Raw genomic sequence first — 12,911 nt, 5'->3', positions numbered from 1 at the left:
TAAAAACTCTAGAAACCTGCTAGTTCTGAGGGGTTTATTCCAGCCAATAAACGATGCTTCCAGTCTGTGTGTGTACAGGACACATAGGATAACACGCTGCTGGGTTTACTGGGTGTAGAAAAAAACGCCAAAAGCCAAAAACAGCCGCTGTAAAAACGTCCCGTTAGTGTCTGCATTCATTTGTTTATCTGTGACCGAATCAGGGGGATTTTCCTTGACGTCCTGTCCCTGTGATACCCATATAAGAAAAAAAAGAGGGAGCCGTTGTCACCCAGACAGGAAGTGAGGATAACCCAGCATGGAGAGAGCGCTCCCAGGCTCCGCCCCTCGACGCTTGGCCGGACGATGTAGCCCCGCCCTTGTGAGTTAAGCTGCGCTGAGCCTCCCTCTGTAACCACGCCCTCATGGCTCTGCAGTGCGGGGGGGCGGTGCCTGTTGCCAGGGAAGTGGATTGTGCGGCCTGTTGACCGTTGCTAAGGAAGTGGCGGTCCGGCGGTCGGTCGGCATCCGGCTGTACTGGGACAGAGGGACGAGGACGGCGGCGGGATGGCAGGTGAGAGGGACAAGGAGGGGCCCCACCCGCTGTGTGTATTTTGGGGGAGGGGGGACACCAGCATGACTTCCGCTGTGTGCGCTCTGATTTCATCCTCCCATGTCAGGGCCTCTTAGACGCCGGTTCACAGGGCAGACCCCCATCACTGAGCACCACCGGGGGGGACACAGGGCAGACCCCCCATCACTGAGCACCACTGGGGGGGGGGACACAGGGCAGACCCCCCATCACTGAGCACCACCGGGGGGGACACACAGGGCAGACCCTCCATCACTGAGCACCACCAGGGGGGGGACACAGGGCAGACCCCCCATCACTGAGCACCACCGGGGGGGGGGGACACAGGGCAGACCCCCCATCACTGAGAACAATGTATCATATGATGGGGGGTCAGGACCTCCTAGACATGTATACATTGTATATATCATCCATCCCACACAATGTACCCCATGATGGGGGGTCAGAACATCCTAGAGATGTATACATTGTATAGGGGACACAAATCGGACACAATGTATCATATGATGGGGGTCAGGACATCCTGCAGATGTAAACACTGAGTACAATGTATCACCTGTCAGGTGGTGAGGATAGACCAGGTCCTAGAGATGTACAGAATGTCAGTCCGGAATTCTGACCACTATGTATCACCTATACTGTGGTCGGATATGTGGTCAGCACTGGTCATGTACCAGGATGCAGCCCAGGCACTGAGTACATTGCTGTTGGTGGGAGGGGGGGGTTATATAAACTGGAAAAACTGTGCATGGGAACCAATCCGCTTCTAACTTTCTGCTCCAGTTTTAATAAATTCCCCCGAATGTACGCTGTACTGTGATGTGTGATCAGGCTGGGCCATGTGTCAGGACATCATAGTGTACACATTGTATAGGATATACTCCAAGATTCGGCCAGGACACTGAGGACAATGTATCACCTGTCATGTGGCCAGGCTAGACCAGGCCATGTGTACCGGGATATCATACAGATGTAGAGAAGATCCATCCCAGACACTGACTGCTGTGTGTCACCTGTACTGTGTCCTGATGGGTATACAGGCCAGGTCATGTGTCCGGACATCATAGCGATGAATAGAACATCCTCCTGGGTGCAGCCCAGACTCTGAAAACAATGTATCACCTGTCATATGATTAGGCTAGACCAGGCCATGTGTCAGGACATCATAGAGATACACTATATTGCCAAAAGTATAGGGACACCCCTCCAAATCATGTGATTCAGGTGTTCCAATCCCCTCCATGGACACAGGTGTATACAATCAAGCCCCTAGGCATGCAGACGGCTTCTACAAACATTGGTGAAAGAATGGGTCGCTCTCAGGAGCTCAGTGACTCCAAGCGTGGTCCCGTGATAGGTGGCCACCTGTGCAATAAGTCCATCCGTGACATTTCCTGGCTACTAAATATTCCACGCTCAACTGTTAGTGGGATTATAACAAAGTGGAAGCAACTGGGAACAACAGCCACTCAGCCACCAAGTGGTAGGCCACGTCACATGACAGAGCGGGGTCAGCGCATGCTGAAGCGCACAGTGCGCAGAAGTCACCAACTGTCTGCAGAGTCAATAGCTAAAGACCTCCAAACTTGGTGTGGCCCTCAGATGAGCCCAACAACAGTGTGTAGAGAGCTTCATGGAATGAGTTTCCATGGCCGAGCAGCTGCATCCAAGCCTTCCATCACCAAGTGCAATGCAAAGCGTTGGATGCCGTGGTGTAAAGCACGCCGCCACTGGACTCTAGAGCAGGGGAGATGTGTTCTCTGGAGTGACCAATCACGCTTCTCTGTTTGGCAGTCCGATGGACGTGTCTGGGTTTGGCGGTTGCCAGGAGAACAGTACTTGCCTGACTGCATTGTGCCAAGTATAAAGTTTGGTGGAGGGGGGATTATAGTGTGCGGTTGTTTTTCAGGGGTTGGGCTTGGCCCCCTAGTTCCAGTGAAGGGAACTCTTAAGGCGACATTTTGGACAATTTCATGCTCCCAACTTTGTGGGAGGAGTTTGGGGATGGTCCCTTCTTGTTCCAACATGACTGCCCACCAGTGCACAAAGCAAGGTCCATAAAGACATGGAGGAGCCAGTTTGAGGGGGAGGAACTTGACTGGCCTGCACAGAGTCCTGACCTCAACCCCATAGAACACCTTTGGGATGAATTAGAGCGGAGACTGTGAGCCAGGCCTCCTTCCCCGACATCAGTGCCTGACCTGACAAATGTGCTTCTGGAAGAATGGTCCAACCTTCCCATAGACACCCTCCTAAACCTTGTGGACGGCCTTCCCAGAAGAGGTGAAGCTGTTATAGCTGCAAAGGGCGGGGCCAACTCAATATTGAACCCTACGGACTAAGACTGGGGGGCCATTAATGGTCATGTGTGTGGAAAGGCCGGCGGACCAATACTTTTGGCAATATAATGTAGATACAATGTATAAGAAAATCCAGATCAGACACTGAGGACAATGTATCACCTGTATTGTGTCTGATGTGTGAACAGCACCGACTATGTAGAAGGACATCATAGAGATGTGGAGAGGGAGGTGGGGGCTGGGGACACCCCTTGGAGTACAGGGCTGGGGGCACCTCTTGGGGTACAGGGCTGGGGACACCCCTTGGGGTATGGGGCTAGGGACACCCCTTGGGGTATGGGGCTAGGGACACCCCTTGGGGTATGGGGCTAGGGACACCCCTTGGGGTATGGGGCTAGGGACACCCCTTGGGGTACACTACAGACACAAAGCAATTACAGCCAACAGAACTCAGCCCTTCCATTACTAACGAGGAGGGGAAGGAAGGATGATCAGAACTATCCAAGGAGAAGCTGCCTCACTCCAACCAGAAAAAGAACAATGTTCTGGCTGGAGTTCTGCTTTATATAAACATGGCCGCCCTGCCTTGATGGAGCTTTATTTGCTGTGATTGTTTTCCATCCCATAATGAAATCTTATACTGTGTTATTGGGTCCGTTACACCGATCCCAGGCAGCTTCCTTCTATGGGAAATCAATAGGACATGTCACATCACAATATCACAAATGATGGATTTGTCTATCAGATGGAATTCCCGGTTAGCCAGGCTGACACTTGAGGTTTATCATATATTCAGTAGAGAAGATGGGACTTTCAGGGTGCATGAACATGAATACCAAACATATTAAAAAGTTATAGAAATTTTTATTTCGTATTTTTGTAAAAAAACACAACAAGAAAGAAAACAATACAGGAACATAAAAACAATTTCAGTTCTAAGAAAACAACTGAGGTTCAAACTTGGTTATGTAGTTACTCCCTACATGTTTCGTCCTCGCGAGCTTCTTCAGGGGAGTTTTTTTTGAAAAATTTCTACCGCCGAGGCAGTCTAAAGGTATATCAAAGGAACATTGTTCAATTACCAAACAACTTTAATATATCCAATACAGAGTATTTAATCAAATATATATACATATATATGGGACTCAATGGCTCACCCTGGGTGTGAAAGCTTGAGATTTATCATCTGTCATGAGAAGGAATCGTTTCTGGGGGTGGGTTTTAGTTTTCCTTAGTAAATAAAGGGAATTAGGTTTTGCCTGCTCAGGCTGATAGATAAGTGAGAATGATGGGAGGTGAGTTAGGTGTGTTCTCATATAGTCAGGACAGGTCACTGAGCCCCAATCTGTACCCAAAATACTTGTCATTGGGGGTCATTTACTAAAACCTGGTGCAGCTCTGCATAGAAACCAATCAGCTGCTAGGTTTTAGTGTCAAAACTTAATTGAACAAGCTGAAGTTAGAAGCTGATTGGCCACCATGCACAGCTGCACCAGATTCTGAGAGCTCCAGTTTTAGTACATATACCCCTGTAGAAAAAAAAACAAAACAGGGTGCATTAACGCAAAACCAAAAATGTATTAAAAAGATGCAAAAACATACTCACAAGCCATAAAAGTCATAAAAACAGAGACAAGAAGTCAAAGGTGCCAATCCTGGACAGCATGCATCCTCGGATAAAGTGCTAACGCGTTTCGGGAGTTGAACTCCCTTCCTCAGAGCAATAGCAATGTGTGTTACCAAGCAATTGATCAATATTCATTATAAGAAGGTAAATCTTGTAAAGGTTCAAAAGAAATTGACTTTTTCTGCATGGAGAAGATTTTAATTCATGTGACCGTGAGCAGGTAACATCTGAAGCCATTTCTGCAGATTCATAACTCGGATCTTTTTCCTGTAAATGTGGTTGAAGAGATAGGGTCAGCTTGCTCAGACAGGCCACAGTGACTTTGTTTCTGCAAAGGTTCCCCCTGACCTACCTATACTTGCCTTGCCTGTGCTTCCTTGCCACTCCTTCCTCCTTCATAGTTGGTGACCAGGGGGATCAGTGATATCATTACCCCCCACCCCATACTCCCCTTGTCTGTGCTTCCTTGCCACTCCTTCCTCCATCATAATCAGTGACCAGGGGGTTCAGTGATATCATTACCCCCCACCCCCCATACTGCCCTTGTCTGTGCTTCTTTGCCACTCCTTCCTCCATCATAGTCAGTGACCAGGGGGATCAATGATATCATTACCCCCCACCCCATACTCCCCTTGTCTCTGCTTTCTTGCCACTCCTTCCTCCATCATAGTCAGTGACCAGGGGGTTCAGTGATATCGGTCCCTCCCTGACACCCCCCCTTAGTCGCCTTGCTTGTACTTCCATGCCACTCCTTACTCCATCATAGTCAGTGACCAGGGAGATCAATGATATCATTACCCCCCACCCCATACTCCCCTTGTCTCTGGGTCTCAGCCACTCCTTCCTCCATCATAGTCAGTGACCAGGGGGATCAGTCCCCTCTGACACCCCCCATACTCGCCTTGTCTGTGCTTCTCTGCCACTCCTTCCTCCATCATACTCAGTGACCAGGGAGATCAATGATATCATTACCCCCCACCCCATACTTCCGTTGTCTGTGCTCCTTTGCCACTCCTTCCTCCATCATAGTCAGTGACCAGGGAGATCGATGATATCATTACCCCCCACCCCATAGTCGCCTTGTCTGTGCTTCTTTGCCACTTCTTTCTCCATCGTAGTCAGTGACCGGGGGATCAATGATATCATTACCCCCCACCCCATACTCGCATTGTCTGTGCTTCTTTGCCACTCCTTCCTCCATCATAGTCAGTAACCAGGGGGATCAGTGATATCGGTTCCCCCTGACACCCCCCCATACTCGCCTTGCTTGTGCTTCCATGCCACTCCTTACTCCATCATAGTCAGTGACCATTGGGATCAGTGATATCGGTCCCCCCTGACACCCCCCATACTTGCCTTATCTGTGCTTCCTTGCCACTCCTTCCTCTATAGTCAGTGACCAGGGAGATTGATTATATCATTACCCCCCACCCCATACTCTCCTTGCTTGTGCTTCTTTGCCACTCCTTCCTCCATCATAGTTGGTGGCCATTAGGATCAGTGATATTGGTCCCCCCTGACCCCCCCCCCCATACTCCCCTTGCCTGTGCTTCCTTGCCACTCCCCCCTCCATCACAGTCGGTGACCAGGGGGATTAGGGATAAGTCTCCCCTGACAGCCATTGACTAGGGGGATAGGTGATATCGGTCTCTCCTGACCCCCACCCCCATACTCCCCTTACCTGTGCTTCCTTGCCTCTCCTTCCTCCATTGTAGTCGGTGACCAGGGGGATCAGTGATATTCCTGGTCATGGTTTGGGGCCTCCTGATAGCATACCCATCCCATCAAGATCTACTCATCCATCCATGCTCCCTCACTTCCTCCCGTCTGCAGAAGTCTACCGTATGTAAGCTCCTGTCTTAGAGCTCACTCTGACCACAGACATCACAAAAGTGTGGTGCATGTGCCACCTGGAGCCAATCAAATGCCAAAAGTGTGCCCCCCCCCCTCATCCTTCCCAAGCAGTGATGGTTGGAGCTTGCACAACTGCACATACAGTGGCCGGTCCAGCGCTGAGGACACAGATGACTCCCACTGGCTTCTGTCCCCAAAGTTACCTGTTTTTTGGTCCAAGAAAGCCGAATGGGATGTAGGGAGGTGTTAAACTAGCGTGAATTGGGGCTTGTTCACACGGGCGGTAAAAGATGTGGTTTTTACAGCCCCCTAACTGTCCACCTAAACTAAGAAATGCCAATACCAAAAATTAAAAGGCATGCTGTGTTCAACAGGAGGAACTGATGCTGAATATGACCCATTGAAGTGAATAGGGCTTTGGTTCAACCAACCTGCAGCCTGCAAGAATGTAGGAATGTGCTGGTCAGGTTTAGAATACAGTAGTGGCTCCAGACATGTCCCTCCTGTAAATCCATGACCACACATCTACTGCGAAAATATCAATCCATTCAGGAGCCACACGCTGGTGTCTGTCCCAATCACGGAACGTGTGAAGCTCTGAGTGATCCCATGCCTCTCCTGAGTGTGAAAAGTTCAGACAGCTGTGTTTGCCTTGGCAGGGTCGCTGATCAGAGTACAGAATCCAACAGGACCTTTATGTATCTAGGGAAACGGTGACGCGCCACGTGGGTGCCGTAACACAGCGACACAAGAACAAACCAATGTACACCAGAACTCTGGACAGATATAAAAGACACAATGCAGCTCTGTAATGATTAATTCACCAGTAAATAACTTAAAAAAAGAAAAAAAAATATATATATGAAATATATATGTGTACAGTATCTATGTAAATGCTAGTTGCCTGGCCACCTGTGGCTTCAATATTTGGAGACACTGACCCAGCAACAGAGTGCAATCAGGACTCCCAACCTGCATGCTGGTCTAGACGTGATGACTGAATGTACTGCATTCACTGCATCTACATGGCAGCCAAGGGACTAGTATTTTTAGAAAAACAGGTCATGCTGGCAACATTTGTACTCCCTCAGTGCAGATACCCCGAAGCCAGTTGTACATTATGGTTTTTCCTAAATGTAATCATTTCTTTAACATCCGTATTTATGTTGGAAGGAATTTTATATTGTACAAAATGCCCAAGCAGAGGGGATTTAAATGAAGTCTGAATGCCAATACAAAAAGTCAAGTCAAGCATTGCCCTGCATTGCACCTGTTGGGGCCCAATACAGATAGGGAATGCCCATTGGGGTCTGTTATGGATGGGGAATACTTATCAGGGTTTGTTATGGATAGGGAATGCCCATTGGGGTCTGTTATGGACAGGGAATGCCCATTGGGGTCTTTTACGGGCGCAGAATGTTTTCCAGGGTCTGTTATGGGTGCGGAACGCTTTCCAGGGTCTGTTACGGGCACAGAACGCTTGCCGGGGTCCGTTACCGGCGTGGAATGCTTGCCGGGGCCCGTTACGGGCACAGAACGCTTGCCAGGGCCCGTTACGGGCACAGAACGCTTGCTGGGGACTGTTACGGACACAGAATGCTTACCGGCTGCGTAAAGTTTGCCAGGGTCCGTTACAGGCGGGGAACATTTGCCAGAAAACGTTTGCCGGGGTCCGTTACGGGCGGGGAATATTTGCCGGGGCCCGTTACAGGCAGGGAATGTTTGCTGGGGTCCGTTACGGGCGGGGAATATTTGCCAGGGCCCGTTACAGGCAGGGAATGTTTGCTGGGGTCCGTTACGGGCCGGGATTGTTTGCTGGGGTCCGTTAGGGGCCGGGAACGTTTGCTGGGTTCCGTTACAGGTGGGGAACACATACCGGGGTCCATTACGGGCGGGAAGCACATGCCGTGGTCCGTTACGGGTGGGGAACACATGCTGGGGACCGTTACGGGCGGGGAACACATGCCGGGGTCCGTTATGGGCTGAGAACTGGGCTGGGGTCCATTACAGGTGGGGAATGTCTGCCTAGGTCCATTATGGGCTGAGAACTGGGATGGGGTCCATTACAGGTGGGGAATGTCTGCCTAGGTCCATTATGGGCTGAGAACTGGGATGGGGTCCATTACAGGTGGGGAATGTCTGCCTAGGTCCGTTATGGGCTGAGACCTGGGATGGAGTCCATTACAGGTGGGGAATGTCTGCCTAGGTCCGTTATGGGCTGAGACCTTGGATGGGGTCCATTACAGGTGGGGAATGTCTGCCTAGGTCCGTTATGGGCTTAGACCTGGGATGGGGTCCATTACAGGTGGGGAATGTCTGCCTAGGTCCGTTATGGGCTGAGAACTGGGATGGGGTCCATTACAGGTGGGGAATGTCTGCCTAGGTCCGTTATGGGCTGAGACCTGGGATGGGGTCCATTACAGGTGGGGAATGTCTGCCTAGGTCCGTTATGGGCTGAGACCTGGGATGGGGTCCATTACAGGTGGGGAATGTCTGCCTAGGTCCGTTATGGGCTGAGAACTGGGATGGGGTCCATTACAGGTGGGGAATGTCTGCCTAGGTCCATTATGGGCTGAGAACTGGGATGGGGTCCATTACAGGTGGGGAATGTCTGCCCAGGTCCGTTATGGGCTGAGACTTGGGATGGAGTCCATTACAGGTGGGGAATGTCTGCCTAGGTCCGTTATGGGCTGAGACCTGGGATGGGGTCCATTACAGGTGGGGAATGTCTGCCTAGGTCCGTTATGGGCTGAGAACTGGGATGGGGTCCATTACAGGTGGGGAATGTCTGCCTAGGTCTGTTATGGGCTGAGAACTGGACTGGGGTCTGTTACGGACGTGGTATGCCTGCCGGGGTCCATTATGGGCTGGGGCCTGTTACGGGCAGGGATCGCTTGCCGGGGTCTGTTAGGGGCAGAGAACATCTGCAGGGGTCCATTATGGCCTGGGAACGCCCATTGGCCTCCGTTACGGGTGCACAAATTTTATAAAGCAAAATTTAAACGCCTAAGGAGAGGTGACTTTCTGTGAACTCTGAATGCCAATGCAAACAGTCATACCAAACATTGGCCTGCCTTCTTCTGCCGCCCTAGTGGAACTGCAATGTAATTGGTGCTCTCATTGACCAAACGTTTTATATGGCTCTACTATCTTCCATCTCTATTGGTCGTTGAGTCCAATTAACAGTACAGGGAATGGGCGGGGCAAAGCTTGACTCTTGCATAAAAAGTCAACTTGTACATATAACTCCAGCTGCCTCCATCCTTAGATCTACTGATCACTTCAACAGAAATGTACCTTATTTAGGCATTTACTCATTCTATGATTCCTTTAGGTTTGTTTTATATTGGTCTCCTAGCTCTTCATTTGGACTAAATGGCTCTTGAATTTTAAATGATTGTCCCCCTAATGCAAGTATGACAAGCCTTCGGGTGTAATGTGTAATATTAGTGTTTTTGGAAGTAATCAGTATTATTATATGAATCAGGGCAGATCATGTACTGAGGTTTCCTCTATCCATGCTCCCCCTCCCACCTCTCCTGCATCATCCGCTCTGACCCACTTTGCCGGAACACTGACCTTGACGCTCGCAGCATGGCAGGGAGCGCGCTTGATGCTCCAATGACAGATGTGCTGATGGAATACCACAGCAGATCTCACAAACATCAATTTTCATAAATACTCCACGGGCATTCAAGGTTCCAATACAAGGAGACCTCTCCATACTGAGAAGATGATTGTGTTGCAGATTATGCAATGAGACCATTATGAATGTTACTTACAATAATTTGGTAACTACCGGTTGATAGTCGAACAGTAACAAGCATCCTATAATGAAACATACATAGAGTTGATTCTAAATGTTTTACATTTTAAAACCAATAACTTGAGATTTTCAGCTGATTTCTCTATTTTTGTTTTTTTTTGCTTGCTTTTCATGTAGGGTGGTAAATAGATAACTAGAGAAGAATCCTAGACTGACCACACCGAAGATGTCGAAGTCCAAGAGCTCGGAGACTGTGAGGGTGGTGGTGCGGTGCCGGCCTATGAACACCAAGGAAACTGCTGCCGGCTTTGAAAAAGTGGTTGAGGTGGATGTGAAGCTCGGGCAAGTGTCGGTGAAGATTCAGAAAGGGGCCAGTAACGAGTTGCCAAAAACATTCACGTTCGACGCGGTTTACGACTCTAACTCTAAGCAGGTGGAGCTTTACGATGAAACATTCAGGCCGTTGGTGGATTCTGTCTTGCAAGGCTTTAATGGAACCATCTTTGCCTATGGCCAGACAGGAACTGGGAAGACTTACACGATGGAAGGACTACGAGGTGATCCGGAAAAGAGGGGTGTAATACCAAATTCTTTTGAACACATCTTCACCCACATATCCCGTTCCCAGAATCAACAGTATTTGGTCAGGGCTTCTTATTTAGAAATCTACCAGGAAGAGATCAGAGACCTTCTCTACAAAGATCAGTCGAAACGTCTAGAACTTAAAGAAAGACCAGACACTGGGGTCTATGTCAAAGACTTGTCCTCTTTTGTCACCAAAAGCGTGAAGGAAATAGAACATGTCATGAATGTTGGCAACCAGAACCGCTCCGTGGGCGCCACCAACATGAATGAACACAGCTCCCGCTCCCATGCCATCTTTATGATCACCATTGAGTGCAGTGAGATTGGTTTGGATGGCGAGAACCACATCCGAGTAGGAAAACTCAATCTGGTCGACTTGGCTGGTAGTGAACGTCAAACAAAGACTGGAGCCCAAGGCGAACGGCTAAAGGAAGCTACAAAAATTAATTTGTCTCTCTCGGCACTAGGAAATGTTATATCTGCCCTTGTGGATGGCAGAAGCACCCACATTCCCTACCGAGATTCTAAACTTACTAGGTTACTGCAGGATTCATTGGGTGGCAATGCGAAGACGGTTATGGTGGCCAATATTGGGCCTGCCTCCTATAACGTTGAGGAGTCCCTGACAACTCTACGCTATGCCAATCGTGCCAAAAATATCAAGAACAAGCCGAGAGTGAACGAAGACCCCAAGGACGCATTATTACGGGAGTTCCAGGAGGAGATTGCAAGGCTCAAAGCGCAGTTGGAGAAGAAGGTGGTGGGGAAAAGACGAAAGCGAGGTAGGAGAAGACCTGGTGTCGATGGAGCAGCAGATGATGAAGAAGATGGAGACGGTGATGGGGACTCTTGTGAAGGAGAAGAAGATGGCGATGACAAAGACTACTGGAGGGAACAGCAGGAGAAACTTGAGACTGAGAAGAAGGCCATTGTCGAAGATCACAGTTTGGTGGCGGAAGAGAAACAGAAGCTTTTGAAGGAGAAAGAGAATAAAATGGCCGATTTACGAAAAGAAAAAGAGGCTATGGAAATGCTGACGGCTAAAGTCAAGGTAAACCTAACCAGTGGCATGCAAGTGTGGTCAGATATGCAGGCACTGTATGGCAGCTAAAAGTTTGTTCTGACAAAAGATCTTTCCATAAACATGCATTCACAGACCAACTAAGTGTGCATGTCTATGGCAAAGCTGCTTCTTCCTTTAGAAATAGTTGTCCTAGCTTAGAGTCTGGGCAACGGTGGTTTTTATGGGACATCCCTTCTACATGACCGTTCTAACTCATTCAGTCCATGCAGTGAATGAAATATGGGATGTCAGGCAGGAGAACAACGGAGAGGATGACTAGTAACCCTCGTGGTTGTAGCGAGGAGGACATAGCTGTTCTATGGCGGGTTAACCACTTCCCGACCGGCCGTTGCATATAAACGGCCAGATGGTGGCAGTGCAGGGTCGGGTGGCCGTTTATAAACGGCCTCCCCGCACCCTGCTTGTGCGCGCTCCCTGGGAGCGCGCAGCACCGCGATCCGGTGCCCGCTGTGTCCTCCGGACACAGTGAAACACAGATCGTCGGACGGGACCTCTGTACGAGGTCCCGATCATGTGATCACTGATTGGCCAATTAGTGATCACATGCAAAGTAGTAAGCAAGATGTCACTTCTGACATCATTGCTTACTACGTGTGAAGTCTGTGAATGATCACAGAGATCACATGGTACAGGGCTATTCACAACAGCCTTGTACCATGTGACAAGCTGTGACCAATCACAGCTCACTCAGTACTTCTCAATGAGTGCAAGAATGCAGACAGAGAGAAAGAGAAATGATTGCTTTTACATCCTATATGGGTGTAAAAGCAATCAGTGTAAAAAAAAAAAAATCAATCTTCATCACCCCCCACAAGTAGTACAGTGTCACCATGGTGACACTGTACTGCTAGGGTGACAGTATGTAAAAAAAAAATAATACTATAAAAATGTAAAAAAAAAGTTTAAAAATTATAATTTTTGGTTATAAACTAATTTGGATTTTTTTTTTACTAAAAAGATAACTGAATAAATTTTGGCAAAGATTTATGATGAAATATTATTTATTTGCAAAATTTTATTAAAAAAACACTTTTTTTCAAAATTTTTGGACTTTTTCATTTACATAGCAAAAAAAATAAAAATCCCAGCGGTGAATAAATACCACCAAAATAAAGCTTTATCTG

General features: G+C 48.7%; 1 protein-coding gene across 1 annotated transcript in view; it reads left to right on the top strand.

Annotated features, from left to right (window-relative positions):
• Positions 1 to 425: 425 nt before the first annotated feature.
• Positions 426 to 12,911, top strand: part of KIF3B (kinesin family member 3B) — a 29,670-nt gene continuing 17,184 nt past the window's right edge. The window contains exons 1-2 of the mRNA XM_089665559.1: positions 426 to 553; positions 10,296 to 11,754. Of these exons, the coding sequence (XP_089521685.1) occupies positions 10,345 to 11,754 (1,410 nt within the window). The 5' untranslated portion in view covers positions 426 to 553; positions 10,296 to 10,344. The remainder of the gene's footprint in view (positions 554 to 10,295; positions 11,755 to 12,911) is intronic.

Source organism: Staurois parvus, unplaced genomic scaffold (genome assembly GCF_062004578.1).
Source record: "Staurois parvus isolate SC_StPar_1 unplaced genomic scaffold, SC_StPar_1.0 ptg002240l, whole genome shotgun sequence".
NCBI classification, from domain to species: domain Eukaryota; kingdom Metazoa; phylum Chordata; class Amphibia; order Anura; family Ranidae; genus Staurois; species Staurois parvus.
This window is presented reverse-complemented; position numbering and strand designations above follow the sequence as displayed.